Source organism: Ambystoma mexicanum, chromosome 5q, assembly GCF_040938575.1.
Source record: "Ambystoma mexicanum isolate Mex_15411 chromosome 5q, UKY_AmexF1_1, whole genome shotgun sequence".
In the NCBI taxonomy this organism is placed as follows: domain Eukaryota; kingdom Metazoa; phylum Chordata; class Amphibia; order Caudata; family Ambystomatidae; genus Ambystoma; species Ambystoma mexicanum.
In genome coordinates, this window is record NC_090933.1 from 1,324,458,037 (window position 1) to 1,324,483,913 (window position 25,877).

Sequence of the window (25,877 nt, forward strand, 5' to 3'; positions counted from 1 at the left end):
CTTGTTTTTATTTTAGACTTCACTGGTCCTATGGACGCGCGCCCGCGCACAAGATTAGTATTCCATCGTAACCCGCGACACGTGATAGTCGTTCATTTTGTTTCTTATTGATTTTCTCTGGAGAGATTGAGAGCCGCGAGGCTGCCGGGCCCCGTGCCGTATTTCCGGCACTCTGTGGGTTTCTCCTGGCCTCACAGGCTTCGGTCGCGCAGCACTCACGGAGCCCGACCCCCAACTTCGTGGAGGAGGAGCCGGCGCTCTCGCGTGCGCGGCGAATCAAAGGGACACGGACTCGCGCCAGCAGCCCCCACCCACGGGTGGGCAGAGCCACCGCGGCCGAGACGCAGAGCGCTTTCGCTCCAAGCCCTAGCTCCCACCCACGGGTGGGAGGAGTTTAAGCGCGACAAGTCGCACTAGACAAGACGAAGCGGTGCCGAACGCATTTGCTACCCGCGCGAGGATTAGCAGTACGTGCGTCTCAGATACACCGGAGATAATTGTTTTTCTTTGCCTGAGATTCCAGCGATCATTTAGATTGCGCGCCATAAAGTGAAAAAAACACTCAAAGTTCTATTTAACCATCGTGCCCAGGAGCATTGAGGAGCTAGGGGTTGTGAATCCCCTGTACTGCGGATAGCAGTAGACTCGGCGCAGTGACAGCGGGGATCCCCCACAGGAGTGGAGCCAGAAGGCAGACAAATTACAGAGGTGCAGCCACAAAAAAAAAAGGACATTAATAATATAGCCAATATCGTCAGAGAGAGCAGTGGGCGTGTCAAGACACCTGATCCAGGTATTTTAGGCACACAGCACATCAGAAAGCATGTCAGAATTTGAATGGAGCGAGGAGGAGCAGTCGCAGGACCTGGCTGCCAGCTTTAAGCAAGTGCTGGGTAGCTCTCTTATTGACGCAGTGGCAGAGGGGATGAGACCCCTCCAGGAGAGGCTGGAGACGCTGGAAGCCATGCTTTCGCAGCCGGAGAGTAGCACCAGAGCCTGTAAGCGCACGCACACAGAACCCTTGAAAGAGGGGCATAAGGGGAGTAAGCTAGCCCTTAAGAGGAAGGCCTCTGACAACCCACGGGGCTCATTGGAAGAGGTGGTAAATAAGGCCTCAGAGGGGCCTGACGCTTTCGCGAAGCTTAAAGAAGCTTATCTGCAAAGGCAGGCAGTACCGAACCTCATGACCCCCACTCCAGGGGATGACAATATCGGAGAAGACCCAGGCTCGGAAGAGGAGCTAATAGATGACCAAGCCTTGCAAGAGGAAGAGGAGGCAGAGGATGTAGACTGGGTGAGACCCAGTGTGGGTAAGAGAGCATGGAAGGAAAAGCACCTCATCGAGATGCAGGACGATATGTTCGACCCGGACAGTATCCGCAATCCGAGGTCCACCGAGTGGCAGCCATCCCCCCCGAGTAGCCCAATATATGGCGGCAAGATTGCGCAAGCCCCTAGACAAAGAAGTGAGGCAGCGGCTACGGGCAGAATGCCCGAGACCAGACCTACCGGAGAAAGTGGCGGAAGCCCCCGAGGTCGACCCAAAAATGCTGACCTTCGTATCAAAGACGAGCAAAGACCCTCGCAAGGGTATTGATAGATCCTGGAAAAGTTGCCAGGAAAAGGTGTTGGATTTAGCAGGTCCTCTCGCCAAGATTATGGACCTCGCAGAGAGGGCAAAAGACACAGGAGAAGAGGTTGACCCTGAAGCCCTCGCAGGGTGGGCTCATAGAGCTGTCTGCCTTCTCGGAAACGCGAATTGTGCCATCACATCAGAAAGAAGGAAAGGGCTGTTGCTCAAGATAGACTCAAAGCTTAGTGATTTGTCATCATATGAAGCGGGGGAAGGAGCCCAGGGCCTCCTGTTCGGAGAGACCTTTGGTAAAGAGATGGGCCGTTTTGTCAGGACATACGCTTCATTGGAAAAAGCACAAGCTTCAATCTGCAAAATATTCCCAGTAGAGTTTTTGGAGGGACCGGCCGTTTCAGGGGTCGTGCAGCCGGTCGCAACCAAGGAGGCAGAAGACCCCAGAACCCCAGAGCGCAATACTGGGAGAACAAAGGCCAAGACACCTTCTTCCCGTCCAGGGGAAAATTCCTGAGGGGTCGTAGGTCCAGAGGATCAGGACGAGGGCAAGGATTTACACCAGGTGAGAGCGATTCAGTATCTTCCAGTAGGGGGGAAGACACACATGTTTTTAGAGAATTGGCGCAAGCTTTCAAGCGATTCTTGGATATTGCAGACCATCAGAGGTCTACAGCTAGATTTCATAGAAGCCCCGGTGCAGCGGAGCAGACCGCAAGGGCAGAGTTTAGCGCGAGCGGACCAAGCATGTCTAGACAGCGAGATAGCCCAGCTAGTCAGCAAGCGTGCAATAGAGAAATGCGAGACATCTCCGAAGTTTGTGAGCAATATGGTCCTGGTGCACAGGAAGGAGAAGGTACGCCCGGTTATAAATCTCAAAGAGCTGAACAGCTGGATTATATATCGGCATTTCAAGATGGAGGGCGTCCATAAGCTCAGAGACTCCTTAAGAGAAGGAGACTGGCTGACGCATCTAGATCTGAAAGACGCTTACCTTACAATTCCGGTGCTCGAGGAGTACAGATCATTTTTAGCTTTTCGTTGGCAAAAGCAGTTCTGGCAATTCAAGACAATGCCATTCGGACTTGCCTCTGCTCCCTGGGCATTCACAAAGCTGATGAAGCCAGTAGCAGTGGCAATCAGGGAGAAGGGCGTCAGGCTGATCATTTACCTAGACAACCTCTTGCTCATGGCAGAAGATCGAGAGGTTCTGGTGTACCAGAAGAGATGGGTGCAGGGCCTGCTGACCTCACTAGGATTCCTAGTGAATACGGAAAAGTCAGATACCACACCAGCACAAAGGTTAGACTACCTGGGATTTGTTCTAGATACCAGGAAAGCGACATTGGAGCTTCCAGCTCGGAAGATGAGAGACATCAAGAGAGAAATCAGAGTATGTCTAGAAAGACAGCAAGTATCAGAACTCTGGCGAGGATAGTGGGGCTATTAGCAGCTTCTATCCAGGCCATATTCCCTGGCCCCCTGCATTACCAAGCGCTGCAGCGATTGAAAATAAAGCATCTCCAGCAGGGTCTGAAGTACCACCAGCTAGTAACTCTAGATCAAGACTCCATTACAGAGCTAGAATGGTGGTTAAAGAATATGGATGCCTGGAATGGGCGAGCCATATTCGGGGACAAGCCGGATCTGATAATAGAGTCGGACGCCAGCCAGAGAAGCTGGGGAGCCAGATGCGGGTCGCTACAGACCGGAGGCAAGTGGAGCGAAGAGGCGCTCCGTCTGCACATAAACTGTCTGGAGCTCCTAGCAGGATCGTTCGCAATCAAAGCTTTCACAAAAGAAAGAGTGAGATCTTGTGTCCTGCTGAAGATGGACAACATTTCAGCAGTACGATACATCAACCACTTAGGCGGTACAAGGTCCAATATGCTTGCAGAGCTAGCGAAGGACCTGTGGCATTTCTGCCTTCGATCAGGCACTGCAGTGACAGCAGAGTACCTGCCAGGGACACTGAACGTGGTTGCGTACTGGAACTCTCAGTACCTGACGGACTGCAGCGATTGGAGACTGGATCCAGCTGTGTTTCAGAAGCTGAACACGAGATGGGGACCATTGCAGATGGACCTTTACGCTTCCCGGCTCAATGCGCAGAGGAGCCTCTATTACAGCTGGAGGCTGGATCCGGGAGTGCAAGGAACCGATGCGTTCCTTCAAGAGTGGACAGGAGGTCCACACTATGCTTTCCCGCCCTTCGTGATGTTGAGCAGAGTGCTGTAGAAATGTCAGAGGGAGAAAGCGGAATTGGTATTGATAGCGCCTTTATGGAGGTCACAAGTATGGTTTGCCACTTTGATGGAACTGGTAACAGACGTGCCCAGAATTGTACCCGAAGGAGAGTGACTCCTCACGGACCCAGCTGGGTTGTGTCATCCTCTGAGAGTGAAAGGGACACTCCCGCTAGTCGCGTGCAGGATATCAGGAAGCGTTGGGCGCTGCCAGGAATTTCGGCGCAGGCTGCTCAGCTCATCGCTTCCACTAGGAGGAGCTATGAGGCAGCTTGGGCAAAGTGGACAAGCTGGTGTAAGAACAGAAGTGTTCACCCCATTTCAGCATCTGTAGTGGATATTCTGAACTTCCTTGCAAACCTGTTTCAGAACGGGAGAGCCTTCCGTACGATAGGAGTCTACAGATCAGCAATTTCAGCTGGTCACATGCCAATAGAGGGCATCCTGCAGTAGTGAGGCTCATCAGAGGGGCAAGATTTAAGATTCCCCCTGGGCCCAAGTATAGCACAACGTGGGACATGGCGACAGTACTGCACTTATTAACAAGTTGGCCCGCAGATAAGTACCTTTCGCTTAAGCAATTATCAGGCAAGCTAGCTATGCTATTATGCTTAATTTCCTGCAAACGAGTATCTGATGTAAGAGCACTAGAGGTGACCAGACGGTCCTTTGGACCGGTAGGAGTCACGTTCAATATTGTCAGAAGGACCAAGACAGGAACCTCCACGGTGCATTATCCGTATTTCCCAGACAATTCGAAAGAGTACGAGAATAGAACAGCAGAGAATAGGGCGGCGAATACTACCCAGTTATTAATAGCGCGCAGGAAGCCCTATCACGCTGTTGCGTCAGCTCCATTACTAGATGGGTCAAGGAGGTCATGCAGGCAGCAGGTGTGAATGTGAACACGTATGGAGCTCATTCTGTGAGAGGGGTGATAGCCTCGTGGGTGATGGCCTTGTAAGCCGCGAGAGCGGGAGTACCCTTAAGTGAAATAATGCTGGCAGCAGACTGGTCAAGCAATCGTACATTTAAAGAGTTTTACTTTAAGCCAGTTGAGTGTTTAGCTAGTACAGTGTTGGGGAAGCTTTGAACAAGCATAATGCTCACCTCCAGTCTTGTCATAGAATGAAGATTACCCCTGCTATCTGCACAGGGAGTATTCATTTTATTAAAGACTAGGAAGCGAGCATTAAATTCCCACCCGAGTATCGTACTGTGTATAAATTGCAATGCATTATATGAGCAAGTACACTACGTATGCACCACCCTAAGATTTTTCCTATTATTGTTTTATAGGGGAAGATCAGAAGAATAGCTGAAGGCAGTACCGTATCTGAAGAATGTCAAGAGACCGAGAATGCCCCGGCAGTTGAGTTGGAGTTCTGGAGAGCCTTCGCACCATTGGCGAGGATGAGTTATTTGCCATGAAAGTCTATCAGAGCGAGTAAATGCAGAGGCGGAGTCCAAGCACAGGAAGTGGGTTGTGACTGGGGGATAGAGTATGGACTACAGAGACTCATGGATTTTATAGTTTTGAAAGGAGAAAAGTTTTGTGTTTCACTTTTCATGTTTTTATATGTGTTTTGTTGAACTGCTGAAGAGTAGATTAAATGAAGATGAAGCATAATGCTCGCCTCCTAGTCTTTAATAGAATTAATACTCAATGCGCAGATAGCAGGGGTAATCTTCATTGTCAAAATCAAAAAGCAGAGATTCCAGTAAAGCTGTGTTGCGCTTGGTCTCACACTGCAGGTCCTCATATAGTGAGACCCGGATGCACAGAGCCGGATTAATTTCCGTGCATACATCAACATTTTCTGCCTGTAAGTCCCCGTCCAGTCTCCTCAGCACTGCAGACAGCCTCCTTGGGGGAAGCGGATTGGGAGACGGAGCTGGAGACGAGGCGAAAAAGTCTCTACCCGAGTTCTGCCCATTCTGGGCACCGAATACTAAACAATCCTGGTGATTGCCTAGGTCCGGTGGTGTATCTGCTATAGAAGCCTCCTGGTAGCTACTGTTGCTGTTTATTCTGCATGCTCACCTCCTTTCAGGCACCGTACCCTGTCCAGGTGCTACATGGGTCATTGCGGCTTCCTGCATTGCAATGGGCGACTACTCGTACTGCGCGAGGCCTCAGTAGCCATCAGGCAGTGTGATCGCCCAGGTCCGGGGGTGTATCTGCCATAGAAGCCTCCTGGTAGCTACTGTTGCTGTTTATTCTGCATGCTCGACTCCTTTCAGGCACCGTACCCTGTCCAGGTGCTACATGGGTCATTGTAGCTGCCTGCCATTGCAATGGGCGACTACTCGTACTGCGCGAGGCCTCAGTAGCCATCTGGAAGTGTGATCGCCCAGGTCCGGTGGTGTATCTGCCATAGAAGCCTCCTGGTAGCTACTGTTGCTGTTTATTCTGCATGCTCGCCTCCTTTCAGGCACTGAACCCTGTCCAGGTGCTACATGGGGCATTGTAGCTACCTGCCATTGCAATGGGCGACTACTCGTACTGCGCGAGGCCTCAGTAGCCATCAGGCAGTGTGATCGCCCAGGTCCAGGGATGTATCTGCCAATGAAGCCTCCTGGTAGCTACTGTTGCTGTTTATTCTGCATGCTTGTCTCCTTTCAGGCACCGTACCCTGTCCAGGTGCTACATGGGTCATTGCAGCTACCTGCCATTGCAATGGGCGACTACTCGTACTGCGCGAGGCCTCAGTAGCCATCAGGCAGTGTGATCGCCCAGGTCCGGTGGTGTATCTGCCATAGAAGCCTCCTGGTAGCTACTGTTGCTGTTTATTCTGCATGCTCGCCTCCTTTCAGGCACCGTACCCTGTCCAGGTGCTACATGGGTCATTGCGGCTTCCTGCCATTGCAATGGGCGACTACTCGTACTGCGCGAGGCCTCAGTAGCCATCAGGCAGTGTGATCGCTCAGGTCCGGGGGTGTATCTGTCATAGAAGCCTCCTGGTAGCTACTGTTGCTGTTTATTCTGCATGCTTGTCTCCTTTCAGGCACCGTACCCTGTCCAGGTGCTACATGGGTCATTGCAGCTACCTGCCATTGCAATGGGCGACTGCTCGTACTGCGCGAGGCCTCAGTAGCCCTCAGGCAGTGTGATCGCCCAGGTCCGGGGGTGTATCTGCCATAGAAGCCTCCTGGTAGATGCTGTTGCTGTTTATTCTGCATGCTCGTCTCCTTTCAGGCACCGTACTCTGTCCAGGTGCTACATGGGTCATTGCGGCTTCCTGCCATTGCAATGGGTGACTACTCGTACTGCGCGAGGCCTCAGTAGCCATCAGGCAGTGTGATCACCCAGGTCCAGGGGTGTATCTGCCATAGAAACCTCCTGGTAGCTACTGTTGCTGTTTATTCTGCATGCTCGCCTCCTTTCAGGCACCGTACCCTGTCCAGGTGCTACATGGGTCATTGCGGCTACCTGCCATTGCAATGGGCGACTGCTCGTACTGCGCGAGGCCTCAGTAGCCATCAGGCAGTGTGATCGCCCAGGTCCGGGGGTGTATCCGTCATAGAAGCCTCCTGGTAGCTGCTGTTGCTGTTTATTCTGCATGCTCGTCTCCTTTCAGGCACCGTACCCTGTCCAGGTGCTACATGGGTCATTGCGGCTACCTGCCATTGCAATGGGTGACTACTCATACTGCGCGAGGCCTCAGTAGCCATCAGGCAGTGTGATCGCCCAGGTCCGGGGGTGTATCTGTCATAGAAGCCTCCTGGTAGCTACTGTTGCTGTATATTCTGCATGCTCACCTCCTTTCGGGCACTGTACCCTGTCCAGGTGCTACATGGGTCATTGCGGCTACCTGCATTGCAATGGGCGACTACTCGTACTGCGCGAGGCCTCAGTAGCCATCAGGCAGTGTGATCGCCAGGTCCGGTGGTGTATCTGCCATAGAAGCCTCCTAGTAGCTACTGTTGCTGTTTATTCTGCATGCTCGTCTCCTGTCAGGCACCGTACCCTGTCCAGGTGCAACATGGGTCATTGCGGCTACCTGCCATTGCAATGGGCGACTGCTCGTACTGCGCAAGGCCTCATTAGCCATCAGGCAGTGTGATCGCCCAGGTCCGGGGGTGTATCTGCCATAGAAGCCTCCTGGTAGCTACTGTTGCTGTTTATTCTGCATGCTCGTCTCCTTTCAGGCTCCGTACCCTGTCCAGGTGCTACATGGGTCATTGCGGCTTCCTGCCATTGCAATGGGCGACTACTCGTACTGCGCGAGGCCTCAGTAGCCATCAGGCAGTGTGATCGCCCAGGTCCGGTGGTGTATCTGTCATAGAAGCCTCCTGGTAGCTAGTGTTGCTGTTTATTCTGCATACTTGTCTCCTTTCGGGCACCGTACCCTGTCCAGGTGCTACATGGGTCATTGCGGCTTCCTGCATTGCAATGGGCGACTGATCGTACTGTGCGAGGCCTCAGTAGCCATCAGGCAGTGTGATCGCCCAGGTCCAGGGGTGTATCTGCCATAGAAACCTCCTGGTAGCTACTGTTGCTGATTATTCTGCATGCTCGTCTCCTTTCGGGCACTGTACCCTGTCCAGGTGCTACATGGGTCATTGAAGCTACCTGCCATTGCAATGGGCGACTACTCGTACTGCGCGAGGCCTCAGTAGCCATCAGGCAGTGTGATCGCCCAGGTCCGGTGGTGTATCTGTCATAGAAGCCTCCTGGTAGCTACTGTTGCTGTTTATTCTGCATGCTCGTCTCCTGTCAGGCACCGTACCCTGTCCAGGTGCTACATGGGTCATTGAAGCTACCTGCCATTGCAATGGGCGACTACTCGTACTGCGCGAGGCCTCAGTAGCCATCAGGCAGTGTGATCGCCCAGGTCCGGTGGTGTATCTGTCATAGAAGCCTCCTGGTAGCTACTGTTGCTGTTTATTCTGCATGCTCGTCTCCTGTCAGGCACCGTACCCTGTCCAGGTGCTACATGGGTCATTGAAGCTACCTGCCATTGCAATGGGCGACTACTCGTACTGCGCGAGGCCTCAGTAGCCATCAGGCAGTGTGATCGCCCAGGTCCGGTGGTGTATCTGCCATAGAAACCTCCTGGTAGCTACTGTTGCTGTTTATTCTGCATGTTCGTCTCCTTTCGGGCACCGTACCCTGTCCAGGTGCTACATGGGTCATTGCGGCTACCTGCCATTGCAATGGGCGACTGCTCATACTGCGCGAGGCCTCAGTAGCCATCAGGCAGTGTGATCGCCAAGGTCCGGGGGTGTATCTGCCATAGAAGCCTCCTGGTAGCTACTGTTGCTGATTATTCTGCATGCTCGCCTCCTTTCGGGCACTGTACCCTGTCCAGGTGCTAGATGGGGCATTGCGGCTACCTGCCATTGCAATGGGTGACTACTCGTACTGCACGAGGCCTCAGTAGCCATCAGGCAGTGTGATCAGCCAGGTCCGGGGGTGTATCTGCCATAGAAGCCTCCTGGTAGCTACTGTTGCTGATTATTCTGCATGCTCGCCTCCTTTCGGGCACTGTACCCTGTCCAGGTGCTAGATGGGGCATTGCGGCTACCTGCCATTGCAATGGGTGACTACTCGTACTGCGCGAGGCCTCAGTAGCCATCAGGTAGTGTGATCGCCCAGGTCCGGTGGTGTATCTGCCATAGAAGCCTCCTGGTAGCTGCTGTTGCTGTTTATTCTGCATGCTCGTCTCCTTTCAGGCACCGTACCCTGTCCAGGTGCTACATGGGTCATTGCAGCTACCTGCCATTGCAATGGGTGACTACTCGTACCGCGCAAGGCCTCAGTAGCCATCAGGCAGTGTGATCGCCCAGGTCCGGGGGTGTATCTGCCATAGAAACCTCCTGGTAGCTACTGTTGCTGTTTATTCTGCATGCTCGTCTCCTGTCAGGCACCGTACCCTGTCCAGGTGCTACATGGGTCATTGCAGCTACCTGCCATTGCAATGGGCGACTGCTCGTACTGCGCGAGGCCTCAGTAGCCATCAGGCAGTGTGATCGCCCAGGTCCGGGGGTGTATCTGCCATAGAAGCCTCCTGGTAGCTACTGTTGCTGTTTATTCTGCATGCTCGACTCCTTTCGGGCACTGTACCCTGTCCAGGTGCTACATGGGTCATTGCGGCTACCTGCCATTGCAATGGGCGACTACTCGTACTGCGCGAGGCCTCAGTAGCCATCAGGCAGTGTGATCGCCCAGGTCCGGTGGTGTATCTGCCATAGAAACCTCCTGGTAGCTCCTGTTGCTGTTTATTCTGCATGCTCGTCTCCTTTCAGGCACCGTACCCTGTCCAGGTGCTACATGGGTCATTGCAGCTACCTGCCATTGCAATGGGAGACTACCAGTACTGTGCGAGGCCTCAGTAGCCATCAGGCAGTGTGATCGCCCAGATCCGGGGGTGTATCTGTCATAGAAGCCTCCTGGTAGCTACTGTTGCTGTTTATTCTGCATGCTCTTCTCCTTTCAGGCACCGTACCCTGTCCAGGTGCTACATGGGTCATTGCGGCTACCTGCCATTGCAATGGGCGACTACTCATACTGCGCGAGGCTTCAGTAGCCATCAGGCAGTGTGATCGCCCAGGCCCGGTGGTGTATCTGCCATAGAAGCCTCCTGGAAGCTACTGTTGCTGTTTATTCTACATGCTCGCCTCCTTTCAGGCACCGTACCCTGTCCAGGTGCTACATGGGTCATTGCAGCTACCTGCCATTGCAATGGGAGACTACCAGTACTGCGCGAGGCCTCAGTAGCCATCAGGCAGTGTGATCGCCCAGATCCGGGGGTGTATCTGTCATAGAAGCCTCCTGGTAGCTACTGTTGCTGTTTATTCTGCATGCTTGTCTCCTTTCAGGCACCGTACCCTGTCCAGGTGCTACATGGGTCATTGCGGCTTCCTGCCATTGCAATGGGCGACTGCTCGTACTGTGCGAGGCCTCAGTAGCCATCAGGCAGTGTGATCGCCCAGGTCCGGTGGTGTATCTGTCATAGAAGCCTCCTGGTAGCTACTGTTGCTGTTTATTCTGCATGCTCACCTCCTTTCAGGCACCGTACCCTGTCCAGGTGCTACATGGGTCATTGAAGCTACCTGCCATTGCAATGGGCGACTACTCGTACTGCGCGAGGCCTCAGTAGCCATCAGGCAGTGTGATCGCCCAGGTCCGGGGGTGTATCTGCTATAGAAACCTCCTGGTAGCTACTGTTGCTGTTTATTCTGCATGCTCACCTCCTTTCAGGCACTGTACCCTGTCCAGGTGCTACATGGGTCATTGCGGCTACCTGCCATTGCAATGGGCGACTACCAGTACTGTGCGAGGCCTCAGTAGCCATCAGGCAGTGTGATCGCCAAGGTCCGGGGGTGTATCTGTCATAGAAGCCTCCTGGTAGCTACTGTTGCTGTTTATTCTGCATGCTCGTCTCCTTTCAGGCACTGTACCCTGTCCATGTGCTACATGGGTCATTGCGGCTTCCTGCCATTGCAATGGGCGACTACTCGTACTGCGCGAGGCCTCAGTAGCCATCAGGCAGCGTGATCGCCCAGGTCCGGGGGTGTATCTGCTATAGAAACCTCCTGGTAGCTACTGTTGCTGTTTATTCTGCATGCTCGTCTCCTTTCAGGCACTGTACCCTGTCCATGTGCTACATGAGTCATTGCGGCTTCCTGCCATTGCAATGGGCGACTACTCGTACTGCGCGAGGCCTCAGTAGCCATCAGGCAGTGTGATCGCTCAGGTCCGGGGGTGTATCTGCTATAGAAACCTCCTGGTAGCTACTGTTGCTGTTTATTCTGCATGCTCGTCTCCTTTCAGGCACTGTACCCTGTCCATGTGCTACATGAGTCATTGCAGCTACCTGCCATTGCAATGGGCGACTGCTCGTACTGTGCGAGGCCTCAGTAGCCATCAGGCAGTGTGATCGCCAAGGTCTGGGGGTGTATCTGCCATAGAAGCCTCCTGGTAGCTACTGTTGCTGTTTATTCTGCATGCTTGTCTCCTTTCAGGCACCGTACCCTGTCCAGGTGCTACATGGGTCATTGAAGCTACCTGCCATTGCAATGGGTGACTACTCGTACTGCGCGAGGCCTCAGTAGCCATCAGGCAGTGTGATCGCCCATGTCCAGGGGTGTATCTGCCATAGAAGCCTCCTGGTAGCTACTGTTGCTGTTTATTCTGCATGCTCGTCTCCTTTCAGGCACCGTACCCTGTCCAGGTGCTACATGGGTCATTGCCACTACCTGCCATTGCAATGGGCGACTACTCGTACTGCGCGAGGCCTCAGTAGCCATCAGGCAGTGTGATCGCCCAGGTCCGGGGGTGTATCTGCCATAGATGCCTCCTGGTAGCTACTGTTGCTGTTTATTCTGCATGCTCGTCTCCTGTCAGGCACCGTACCCTGTCCAGGTGCTACATGGGTCATTGCAGCTACCTGCCATTGCAATGGGCGACTACTCGTACTGTGCGAGGCCTCAGTAGCCATCAGGCAGTGTGATCGCCCAGGTCCGGGGGTGTATCTGCCATAGATGCCTCCTGGTAGCTACTGTTGCTGTTTATTCTGCATGCTCGTCTCCTTTCAGGCACCGTACCCTGTCCAGGTGCTACATGGGTCATTGCGGCTTCCTGCCATTGCAATGGGCGACTACCAGTACTGTGCGAGGCCTCAGTAGCCATCAGGCCGTGTGATCGCCCAGGTCCGGTGGTGTATCTGCTATAGAAGCCTCCTGGTAGCTACTGTTGCTGTTTATTCTGCATGCTTGTCTCCTTTCAGGCACCGTACCCTGTCCAGGTGCTACATGGGTCATTGCAGCTACCTGCCATTTCAATGGGCGACTACTTGTACTGCGCGAGGCCTCAGTAGCCATCAGGCAGTGTGATCGCCCAGGTCCGGGGGTGTATCTGCTATAGAAACCTCCTGGTAGCTACTGTTGCTGTTTATTCTGCATGCTCGTCTCCTTTCAGGCACCGTACCCTGTCCAGGTGCTACATGGGTCATTGCAGCTACCTGCCATTGCAATGGGCGACTACTCGTACTGCACGAGGCCTCAGTAGCCATCAGGCAGTGTGATCGCCTAGGTCCGGGGATGTATCTGCCATAGAAGCCTCCTGGTAGCTACTGTTGCTGTTTATTCTGCATGCCATCTCCTTTCAGGCACCGTACCCTGTCCAGGTGCTACATGGGTCATTGCAGCTACCTGCCATTGCAATGGGAGACTACCAGTACTGCGCAAGGCCTCAGTAGCCATCAGGCAGTGTGATCGCCCAGGTCCGGGGGTGTATCTGTCATAGAAGCCTCCTGGTAGCTACTGTTGCTGTTTATTCTGCATGCTCGTCTCCTTTCAGGCACTGTACCCTGTCCAGGTGCTACATGGGTCATTGCAGCTACCTGCCATTGCAATGGGCGACTGCTCGTACTGCGCGAGGCCTCAGTAGCCATCAGGTAGTGTGATGGTTTCTGATGCCATACACAACACTTTGGCACTTTTCCCGCACCTGATGGCCGCATTCCTGCTCACCCAGGAATGATGTGTCCTTGCTGGCACACTGTATTAATAAGGGCAAATGATTGGACTGTACAGTATAGCCATTTGCTTTTGCTGCGGCCGGACCACCTGCCTGTGCTGGGGCGTAAACTGTTGCCAGCTGTTGTGCAATGGTACCTTCCAAAACATTGTATGTAAGTTCAGTCCGTAAAGAGGGATTTGAAGGAGTTGTTGAAACATTTGGCAAATCAATTACCATTGCCGTTGTAAAAAAATACAAGATGGATTTTGAGCCCACTTTATTTTTCTCTCTTTTCCCTTTTTTCTTTTCTACCGCCAGCTGCAGAGAAAGAAGTATTGCCTGAGATGGTACAACCGCCAGCTCCGCTGGCGAGGAGGGAAGGGGCAGAAGAGCCTCCGCCAGCATTTCTGCATCTGAGATTGGGGCGAGAGGGGGAGCAGCAATTAACCCCCACTCAGTAGTTCGTAGATCATACTCGCTGCTCAATAAAAGGAAATTCAATACCAGATAGTCACCGTCATGTGGAGATTTGTGCAGAGATGAGTTCTTTCCATCTGTTTCTACTGACTGTAGAAGTCAGGCGGCCCGTTTCCGTTACGCCAGCGCTGCGTGGCTGCCTCCGACCACCGAACACCAAAAAAACTGCCTGCTCACTGTGCGCGTTCCGCACCGGTGCAAGGGTTATAGAGCAAAAGGTCCAAATCCACAGAATTCCAGCAAGGAAAGACTCCAGCAATATCCCTTGAGTCTTAGAAACGTGCTTGTAATGCTTGCTCACAAACACACCGCCCGCACACCATAGACTAATGGATATGGAACAGGAAGTGGGTTCTTCCTTTTGGGCAAAGGTTTTTTTCCAGTAAGGGAATCTGTCACCCATAATAACAAATGCAGTACATAAACCCTTGCTGGTAACCCAAATCATGGAACAACCTCCCCCGGACATAGTAAGACCAAGCCAAGAAACTCAAGAAGTAGGAACCCAGCAAAACCCAGGAGAGATTGTGCAGGATCCAAGAATGCCGCTGAGGGTTAAGGTATGGAAGGGCACACCCTGCAGATTTGAACAGAAGCACCACCTCCTCTTTACCCCACCTCCTCCGTCGCTACCACCTCCAACCATGTTCACCTCTTTCCCACGCATCCACTGATCCACACATCCACTAAACTCATTACCACCTCCTTCACGTTACCCCACCTCCTCCGTCACTACCACCTCCCACCATGTTCACCTCTTTCCCACCCATCCACTGAACCCATTACCACCTCCTTCACGTTACCCCACCTCCTCCGTCACTACCACCTCCCACCACGTTTACCTCTTTCCCACACATCCACTGATTCACGCATCCACTGAACCCATTACCACCTCCTTCACGTTACCCCACCTCCTCCATCACAACCACCTCCCAACCTTGATCACCTTTCCCACCCATCCCCTGAAACCATTACCACCTCCTTCACGTTACCCCACCTCCTCCGTCACTACCACCTGCCACCATGATCACCTCTTTCCCACCCATCCACTGAACCCATTACCCCCTCCGTCATGTTACCCCACCTCCCCAGTCACGACCAGCTCCCTACATGATCACCTCTTTCCCACCCCATTACCCCCACCTCCTCTGTCACTACCACCTCCCACTATGTTCACCTCTTTCCCACCCATCCACTGAACCCATTACCACCTCCTTCACGTTACCCCACCTCCTCCGTCACCACTACCTCCCAACATGTTCACCTCTTTCTCTCCCATCCACTGAAACCATTACCACCTCCTTCATGTTACCCCACCTCCTCAGTCACAAGCAGCCCCCTACATGATCACCTCTTTCCACCCCCTTACCCCACCTCCTCTGTCACTACCCACTCCCTCCATGGTAATGACCAGAAAGTTCAAGACAACATTCCCATCACAGTGTCTCAAGTAATCAAGACTCTGGGCATTTATCTTGAACCTAGCCTGCCCATGGATAGGCAGGTCAATGCCATTGCATCCTCCGCAGCCTATCACTCTAAACTGATCAATGCAATTAGGCTCTTCCTCTCCCAACAGAACTGCATCACCATCACAATGGCCATCATTGGGTCAAGGCTGGACTATTGCAATGCCCTCTTTGTTGGGACATCCCAGAAGAATCTGGCTAAACTCCAAATAGCTCAGAACAATGCCTTAAGGGCCGCAACAGGCATCTCATGCAGGGACCACATTTCTGGGGTCAGGAGGCAGGTACACTGGCTACCTGTCAAGGAAAGGATTATCTACAAAGCACTGGCCCTCACACATAAATGTCTTCATGGCCTGGCGCCCCCCTCCTTAGCACACCGGATCACCAAACAGACCTCCTCCAGAACATCTAGGTCTGCCTATGCCAATCGTATCACTGCACCTCCCACACGTAGAGTACGTGCTGGGGGTTCCAGTTTCCCAACCATGGCCACAACATTTTGGAACACCCTCCGAGACCTGATCAGGATGATTGATTCTCATGCAGCTTTACGGAAGGCCATCAAAATCATGCTATGCATTCTTGTATCTGCGTTCTTCCTGTCGCTCATTTACTGTTTGTTCTGTAAAGTAACTTATTAGCCTGTAACCAAGCAAATTGTATTAAGCATTTCTCCATGGGCCGCACTCCTGTAACCCTCAAGCAAGCTCTCTTACATGTCCTTATAGCGCCTCAATGCCTGTGGGCTGTAGCGCGCTCTCCAAATCCAAAAATAAAATAAATACATTCCTGCATAAATCTGGAATAGAGGTGGTCCCACTAATTAAAACAAATGAATCGCCTCTGTTTCAGGATGCAGTTTACACACAAAGTCAGGGAAAAAGATTTAACACAACTGGAGTTCCTAACAATTTATTTTTAATGTGAACACAGTGACATATTGGCTGAAGCACAATATTAATTTCACCAGCAATGTATTCAGTGTATGAATCCCAGTGGGAGACGTTTACATTGGACATGTCAGTTTATCCAAGACAAGCTTTATTTTACAAACATTTATGTCCACTATTCCTTCTTGGAATTTAGAGAACAGCTGTGATATCCTTACACCCACAACTCTCATTTCAGACAGAAAGGCACCATTTCATTTCCACATTTGCATCACTTTTATTGTCTCACAACACAGCAGATATTTCTCTTCCATTTGCCCTTTCTACGCTATTGACAAAATGTCACTTTTCTAAAATACATGTCCACATAATTTGACATCTTCTGTGTGCCCTTGTCATGAAACCAATATCTTTTAAATTAGTGCTTTAATAGTGGGCATGCACCCTCCCTTGTGTAATTGCACCTCCACCCGTCGATCCCAGGCTAGGGAACCATCTACTAATCCTAAATGCTCCGACAGAGATAGACAATAGTGTAATACAGTACAGGGGATCCTGAGGAGAAAAGAAAACTGTAGAGCATGTTACACAAAGTGGAAACACTGCAGCATTCAGCGAGGATGGCACTCCTGGTAAGGCATGCATTTCTTGGAAACTGACTTCTGGAGTAATATTGACAATTCCAGTTTTATGGATGCCATTATCCATGTTTTCCCTTTGCAAAACAGTCTTTGCACATGTGTTGTGCGAAGCTTAGTCTAAATGCCATGTGAGAATATAGCCTTCTCCATTTTTATTATTCAGGAGGGCTCCAAATAATTTTAATTTGCAGTATTTTAATCCCAATGTGTTGATGTTGAAAGTAAAATTACTTTATGGGGGTGTACAAGTGTAATTCCCAATAGAGACATTTCTAATGGATTCCTTCCTGCCACAGTTTACTCATTTATGATATCCATATCCCAGTGCAGCTGTTCTCTGGAAACATTTCTGTTGTCAGGGAGCTTGGCACGGCTCTGTGTTTGGTCCATCCAAAGCCACTATGCGCTTTGCAGCAGAAAAGACATTGAGGCCAGTGTAAGTAGTGCAGCCACTCTCCCATGATCTCCGTTCCTTTTCCCTCATTCATGACTAAAGGTAAGCTTGCCAGAGACTAGATATACAGTTCCAGTCATAGTTATTAGTATGTATTGGTAAGCACATGAACGGTTTTATGAGTTAAAGAGACACACCCATTTATTTATTTTAGAATCAAGACTATGGGCCTCATTATAACTTGGCGGTACGGTGTGAACGGTGCCGGTATGGCACCGGCACCATACTGCCAAAATATGAGGTTTACTCGTGGGTGCTTGACAGTCTGCCAGGTCTGACCTGGCTGTGCGGCACCCACAAGCAAAACCTGCGGATGCACCGGCATTGTTATTAATGGTGCCGGTGCATCCATGCTCCCCATCTCCATTCTGCCCTATGGGGCAGAATGGGGATAGGGAGTGCGGTAACACCGCCACCCGTGAACGGTCAGTTACCGCCCCATTCAACTCGTAATGGGCCGGTAATTGCCCATTCGTGGGGGGCGGTGCCGGATGCGAGGTTGGCGGTAGCGGTGCTTGCCATACAGGCACGTCTACCGCCAACCTCTTTATGAGGCCCTATTCTACTACACAGCAGAGTTACCAAGCGTTTGCATGAAAAGAGAAAAGTTGAAGGGGGCCATTAAGAATCACTGCAAAAAGGGGCTATACAAATTTGGCAATTTCTGATTCAGTGCTGGTAAATAAGACGTACCTTATGACTAAACCAGTTCCCACACCCAACACATTTATGCATTTTTTACCTGCATGTGTTCTTTGGTGCTTACTAAGAACTCCCTTTGTAGCAAACCCATTCCCACATTCAGTGCATTAATAAAGTTTCTCACCTGTATGTGTCCTCTGGTGGCTACTAAGAGCTCCCTTCTGAACAAACCCTTTCCCACATTCAACACACTCATAAGGTTTCTCACCTGTATGTGTTCTCTGGTGATTAATAAGTTGTTCTTTCCGAGCAAACCCATGTCCACATTCAGTGCACTCATAAGGTTTCTCACTTGTATGTGTTCTCTGGTGCATACTAAGATCTCCGTTTGCAGCAAACCCTTTCCCACATTCAGTACACTCATAATATTCTGCATGCTTGTCTCCTTTCAGGCACCGTACCCTGTCCAGGTGCTACATGGGTCATTGCAGCTACCTGCCATTTCAATGGGCGACTACTTGTACTGCGCGAGGCCTCAGTAGCCATCAGGCAGTGTGATCGCCCAGGTCCGGGGGTGTATCTGCTATAGAAACCTCCTGGTAGCTACTGTTGCTGTTTATTCTGCATGCTCGTCTCCTTTCAGGCACCGTACCCTGTCCAGGTGCTACATGGGTCATTGCAGCTACCTGCCATTGCAATGGGCGACTACTCGTACTGCACGAGGCCTCAGTAGCCATCAGGCAGTGTGATCGCCTAGGTCCGGGGTTGTATCTGCCATAGAAGCCTCCTGGTAGCTACTGTTGCTGTTTATTCTGCATGCCATCTCCTTTCAGGCACCGTACCCTGTCCAGGTGCTACATGGGTCATTGCAGCTACCTGCCATTGCAATGGGAGACTACCAGTACTGCGCAAGGCCTCAGTAGCCATCAGGCAGTGTGATCGCCCAGGTCCGGGGGTGTATCTGTCATAGAAGCCTCCTGGTAGCTACTGTTGCTGTTTATTCTTTATGCTCGTCTCCTTTCAGGCACTGTACCCTGTCCAGGTGCTACATGGGTCATTGCAGCTACCTGCCATTGCAATGGGCGACTGCTCGTACTGCGCGAGGCCTCAGTAGCCATCAGGTAGTGTGATGGTTTCTGATGCCATACACAACACTTTGGCACTTTTCCCGCACCTGATGGCCGCATTCCTGCTCACCCAGGAATGATGTGTCCTTGCTGGCACACTGTATTAATAAGGGCAAATGATTGGACTGTACAGTATAGCCATTTGCTTTTGCTGCGGCCGGACCACCTGCCTGTGCTGGGGCGTAAACTGTTGCCAGCTGTTGTGCAATGGTACCTTCCAAAACATTGTATGTAAGTTCAGTCCGTAAAGAGGGATTTGAAGGAGTTGTTGAAACATTTGGCAAATCAATTACCATTGCCGTTGTAAAAAAATACAAGATGGATTTTGAGCCCACTTTATTTTTCTCTCTTTTCCCTTTTTTCTTTTCTACCGCCAGCTGCAGAGAAAGAAGTATTGCCTGAGATGGTACAACCGCCAGCTCCGCTGGCGAGGAGGGAAGGGGCAGAAGAGCCTCCGCCAGCATTTCTGCATCTGAGATTGGGGCGAGAGGGGGAGCAGCAATTAACCCCCACTCAGTAGTTCGTAGATCATACTCGCTGCTCAATAAAAGGAAATTCAATACCAGATAGTCACCGTCATGTGGAGATTTGTGCAGAGATGAGTTCTTTCCATCTGTTTCTACTGACTGTAGAAGTCAGGCGGCCCGTTTCCGTTACACCAGCGCTGCGTGGCTGCCTCCGGCCACCGAACACCAAAAAAACTGCCTGCTCACTGTGCGCGTTCCGCACCGGTGCAAGGGTTATAGAGCAAAAGGTCCAAATCCACAGAATTCCAGCAAGGAAAGACTCCAGCAATATCCCTTGAGTCTTAGAAACGTGCTTGTAATGCTTGCTCACAAACACACCGCCCGCACACCATAGACTAATGGATATGGAACAGGAAGTGGGTTCTTCCTTTTGGGCAAAGGTTTTTTTCCAGTAAGGGAATCTGTCACCCATAATAACAAATGCAGTACATAAACCCTTGCTGGTAACCCAAATCATGGAACAACCTCCCCCGGACATAGTAAGACCAAGCCAAGAAACTCAAGAAGTAGGAACCCAGCAAAACCCAGGAGAGATTGTGCAGGATCCAAGAATGCCGCTGAGGGTTAAGGTATGGAAGGGCACACCCTGCAGATTTGAACAGAAGCACCACCTCCTCTTTACCCCACCTCCTCCGTCGCTACCACCTCCAACCATGTTCACCTCTTTCCCACGCATCCACTGATCCACACATCCACTAAACTCATTACCACCTCCTTCACGTTACCCCACCTCCTCCGTCACTACCACCTCCCACCATGTTCACCTCTTTCCCACCCATCCACTGAACCCATTACCACCTCCTTCACGTTACCCCACCTCCTCCGTCACTACCACCTCCCACCACGTTTACCTCTTTCCCACACATCCACTGATTCACGCATCCACTGAACCCATTACCACCTCCTTCACGTTACCCCACCTCCTCCATCACAACCACCTCCCAACCTTGATCACCTTTCCCACCCATCCCCTGAAACCATTACCACCTCCTTCACGTTACCCCACCTCCTCCGTCACTACTACCTGCCACCATGATCACCTCTTTCCCACCCATCCACTGAACCCATTACCCCCTCCGTCATGTTACCCCACCTCCCCAGTCACGACCAGCTCCCTACATGATCACCTCTTTCCCACCCCATTACCCCCACCTCCTCTGTCACTACCACCTCCCACTATGTTCACCTCTTTCCCACCCATCCACTGAACCCATTACCACCTCCTTCACGTTACCCCACCTCCTCCGTCACCACTACCTCCCAACATGTTCACCTCTTTCTCTCCCATCCACTGAAACCATTACCACCTCCTTCATGTTACCCCACCTCCTCAGTCACAAGCAGCCCCCTACATGATCACCTCTTTCCACCCCCTTACCCCACCTCCTCTGTCACTACCCACTCCCTCCATGGTAATGACCAGAAAGTTCAAGACAACATTCCCATCACAGTGTCTCAAGTAATCAAGACTCTGGGCATTTATCTTGAACCTAGCCTGCCCATGGATAGGCAGGTCAATGCCATTGCATCCTCCGCAGCCTATCACTCTAAACTGATCAATGCAATTAGGCTCTTCCTCTCCCAACAGAACTGCATCACCATCACAATGGCCATCATTGGGTCAAGGCTGGACTATTGCAATGCCCTCTTTGTTGGGACATCCCAGAAGAATCTGGCTAAACTCCAAATAGCTCAGAACAATGCCTTAAGGGCCGCAACAGGCATCTCATGCAGGGACCACATTTCTGGGGTCAGGAGGCAGGTACACTGGCTACCTGTCAAGGAAAGGATGGTCTTCAAAGCACTGGCCCTCACACATAAATGTCTTCATGGCCTGGCGCCCCCCTCCTTAGCACACCGGATCACCAAACAGACCTCCTCCAGAACATGTAGGTCTGCCTATGCCAATCGTATCACTGCACCTCCCACACGTAGAGTACGTGCTGGGGGTTCCAGTTTCCCAACCATGGCCACAACATTTTGGAACACCCTCCGAGACCTGATCAGGATGATTGATTCTCATGCAGCTTTACGGAAGGCCATCAAAATCATGCTATGCATTCTTGTATCTGTGTTCTTCCTGTCGCTCATTTACTGTTTGTTCTGTAAAGTAACTTATTAGCCTGTAACCAAGCAAACTGCATTAAGCATTTCTCCATGGGCTGCACTCCTGTAAGCCTCAAGCAAGCTCTCTTACATGTCCTTATAGCGCCTCAATGCCTGTGGGCTGTAGCACGCTCTACAAATCCAAAAATAAAATAAATACATTCCAGCATAAATCTGGAATAGAGGTGGTCCCACTAATTAAAACAAATTAATCGCCTCTGTTTCAGGATGCAGTTTACACACAAAGTCAGGGAAAAAGATTTAACACAACTGGAGTTCCTAACAATTTATTTTTAATGTGAACACAGTGACATATTGGCTGAAGCACAATATTAATTTCACCAGCAATGTATTCAGTGTATGAATCCCGGTGGGAGACGTTTACATTGGACATGTCAGTTTATCCAAGACAAGCTTTATTTTACAAACATTTATGTCCACTATTCCTTCTTGGAATTTAGAGAACAGCTGTGATATCATTACACCCACAACTCTCATTTCAGACAGAAAGGCACCATTTCATTTCCACATTTGCATCACTTTTATTGTCTCACAACACAGCAGATATTTCTCTTCCATTTGCCCTTTCTACGCTATTGACAAAATGTCACTTTTCTAAAATACATGTCCACATAATTTGACATCTTCTGTGTGCCCTTGTCATGAAACCAATATCTTTTAAATTAGTGCTTTAATAGTGGGCATGCACCCTCCCTTGTGTAATTGCACCTCCACCCGTCGATCCCAGGCTAGGGAACCATCTACTAATCCTAAATGCTCCGACAGAGATAGACAATAGTGTAATACAGTACAGGGGATCCTGAGGAGAAAAGAAAACTGTAGAGCATGTTACACAAAGTGGAAACACTGCAGCATTCAGCGAGGATGGCACTCCTGGTAAGGCATGCATTTCTTGGAAACTGACTTCTGGAGTAATATTGACGATTCCAGTTTTATGGATGCCATTATCCATGTTTTCCCTTTGCAAAACAGTCTTTGCACATGTGTTGTGCGAAGCTTAGTCTAAATGCCATGTGAGAATATAGCCTTCTCCATTTTTATTATTCAGGAGGGCTCCAAATAATTTTAATTTGCAGTATTTTAATCCCAATGTGTTGATGTTGAAAGTAAAATTACTTTATGGGGGTGTACAAGTGTAATTCCCAATAGAGACATTTCTAATGGATTCCTTCCTGCCACAGTTTACTCATTTATGATATCCATATCCCAGTGCAGCTGTTCTCTGGAAACATTTCTGTCGTCAGGGAGCTTGGCACGGCTCTGTGTTTGGTCCATCCAAAGCCACTATGCGCTTTGCAGCAGAAAAGACATTGAGGCCAGTGTAAGTAGTGCAGCCACTCTCCCATGATCTCCGTTCCTTTTCCCTCATTCATGACTAAAGGTAAGCTTGCCAGAGACTAGATATACAGTTCCAGTCATAGTTATTAGTATGTATTGGTAAGCACATGAACGGTTTTATGAGTTAAAGAGACACACCCATTTATTTATTTTAGAATCAAGACTATGGGCCTCATTATAAGTTGGCGGTACGGTGTGAACGGTGCCGGTATGGCACCGGCACCATACTGCCAAAATATGAGGTTTACTCGTGGGTGCCTGACAGTCTGCCAGGTCTGACCTGGCTGTGCGGCACCCACAAGCAAAACCTGCGGATGCACCGGCATTGTTATTAATGGTGCCGGTGCATCCATGCTCCCCATCTCCATTCTGCCCTATGGGGCAGAATGGGGATAGGGAGTGCGGTAACACCGCCACCCGTGAACGGTCAGTTACCGCCCCATTCAACTCGTAATGGGCCGGTAATTGCCCATTCGTGGGGGGCAGTGCCGGATGCGAGGTTGGCGGTAGCGGTGCTTGCCATACAGGCACGGCTACCGCCAACCTCTTTATGAGGCCCTATTCTACTACACAGCAGAGTTACCAAGCGTTTGCATGAAAAGAGAAAAGTTGAAGGGGGCCATTAAGAATCACTGCAAAAAGGGGCTATACAAATTTGGCAATTTCTGATTCAGTGCTGGTAAATAAGACGTACCTTATGACTAAACCAGTTCCCACACCCAACACATTTATGCATTTTTTACCTGCATGTGTTCTTTGGTGCTTACTAAGAACTCCCTTTGTAGCAAACCCATTCCCACATTCAGTGCATTAATAAAGTTTCTCACCTGTATGTGTCCTCTGGTGGCTACTAAGAGCTCCCTTCTGAACAAACCCTTTCCCACATTCAACACACTCATAAGGTTTCTCACCTGTATGTGTTCTCTGGTGATTAATAAGTTGTTCTTTCCGAGCAAACCCATGTCCACATTCAGTGCACTCATAAGGTTTCTCACCTGTATGTGTTCTCTGGTGCATACTAAGATCTCCGTTTGCAGCAAACCCTTTCCCACATTCAGTACACTCATAATGTTTCTCACCTGTATGTGTTCTCTGGTGCATACTAAGAACTCCCTTTGTAGCAAACCCTTTCCCACATTCAGTGCACACATACGGTTTCTCACCTGTATGTGTTCTCTGGTGGATAGGAAGCTCTGGCTTTGTAGCAAACCCTTTCCCACATTCAGTGCACTCATAAGGCTTATGTCCTGTATGTGTTCTCTGGTGGCTACTAAGAGCTCCCTTCTGAACAAACCCTTTCCCACATTCAACACACTCATAAGGTTTCTCACCTGTATGTGTTCTCTGGTGATTAATAAGATGTTCTTTCCAAGCAAACCCATGTCCACATTCAGTGCACTCATAAGGTTTCTCACCTGTATGTGTTCTCTGGTGCCTAATAAGTTGTCCTTTCTGAGCAAACCCTTTTCCACATTCAATGCACTCATAAGGCTTCCCACCTGTATGCGTTCTTTGGTGCAGAGTAAGCTCTTGCTTTGTAGCAAACCCTTTCCCACATTCAATGCACTCATAAGGCTTATTTCCTGTATGTGTTCTCTGGTGGCTACTAAGAGCTCCCTTCTGAACAAACCCTTTCCCACATTCAACACACTCATAAGGTTTCTCACCTGTATGTGTTCTCTGGTGATTAATAAGTTGTTCTTTCCGAGCAAACCCATGTCCACATTCAGTGCACTCATAAGGTTTCTCACCTGTATGTGTTCTGTGGTGCATACTAAGATCTCCGTTTGCAGCAAACCCTTTCCCACATTCAGTGCACTCATAAGGTTTCTCACCTGTATGTGTTCTGTGGTGCATACTAAGATCTCCGTTTGCAGCAAACCCTTTCCCACATTCAGTGCACTCATAAGGTTTCTCACCTGTATGCATTCTCTGGTGGATAGTAACCTCTCCCTTTGTAGCAAACCCTTTCCCACATTCAGTGCACCCATAAGGCTTCTCTCCTGTATGTGTTCTCTGGTGGCTACTAAGAGCTCCCTTCTGAACAAACCCTTTCCCACATTCAACACACTCATAAGGTTTCTCACCTTTATTCATTTGCTGGTGGCTGATAACTATATCATGCAAATGGACGGCATTATCAAATTCAGTGCACTGATAAGGTTTTTCACCTATGTCCTCATGTGGGCAATAAGTATGTTCTTGAGATGGCAATTGTTCCGACATTTTTTGCATGTGTAACGTGTCTTGCCAGTTTATTTTGTCAGGTGCCTTCTCTTAAGAGGAGCCTTTTCAATTAACCTTTTCCAAATTCAGAGCACAAATGAAAAATGCTGTTCTTACTGCACATAACGCATTGTCATTTTCATGCTAGATATACCTCTCCCCCAGGATTTACAGAATGAACACACTTGAATACTGGATGTTACCACAAAGTGGTTGCATGGATGGAAGCCATCATGTATCAACAGGCTTTGCAATCCCAGTTCCTATTTACTCTGAAAAGGCAACTTGACCCCAGATTTGCGCACTTCTAAGATGCTTGGAAATTGCATATTCCAACGATGAAGCTTTTCACTGCGATAGTCCAGAGAATCGAACAATCACTGTTTTTTCATTTCTGAGGCAGTCACCTATTAACATAAAAGGAGATGCACATTATTAGTTTCAACACGTTCACAATCGCAGGCATCACATATAACAAGAAGACTCTACTCAGTAGCAGTAGTGATGTTAACCTCATGTAGTAACTTATTTGACTTTGAAGTGCAATCTATTGGGGGAAAGGCGCCCTAATGGGTGGCAGATAAGTGGTGTTCCAATGGGAACATTTAGTGGAACAGAGGTAACATGCAGCAGGAATAATGCAATTCATTTTTATT

At 50.2% G+C, this 25,877-nt stretch overlaps 2 protein-coding genes across 2 annotated transcripts in view; one reads left to right on the top strand and one right to left on the bottom strand.

Moving 5' to 3' along the window:
• The window catches only part of LOC138498512 (zinc finger protein 615-like), a 1,154,252-nt gene that overhangs the window by 909,947 nt on the left and 218,428 nt on the right, over nucleotides 1-25,877 (top strand). The window lies entirely within an intron of this gene.
• Nucleotides 21,919-25,877, bottom strand: part of LOC138498513 (zinc finger protein 84-like) — a 57,109-nt gene continuing 53,150 nt past the window's right edge. Inside the window, exon 2 of the mRNA XM_069622290.1 lies at nucleotides 21,919-25,628. Coding sequence (XP_069478391.1) covers nucleotides 23,806-25,230 — 1,425 coding nt within the window. The 5' untranslated portion in view covers nucleotides 25,231-25,628 and the 3' untranslated portion in view covers nucleotides 21,919-23,805. The remainder of the gene's footprint in view (nucleotides 25,629-25,877) is intronic.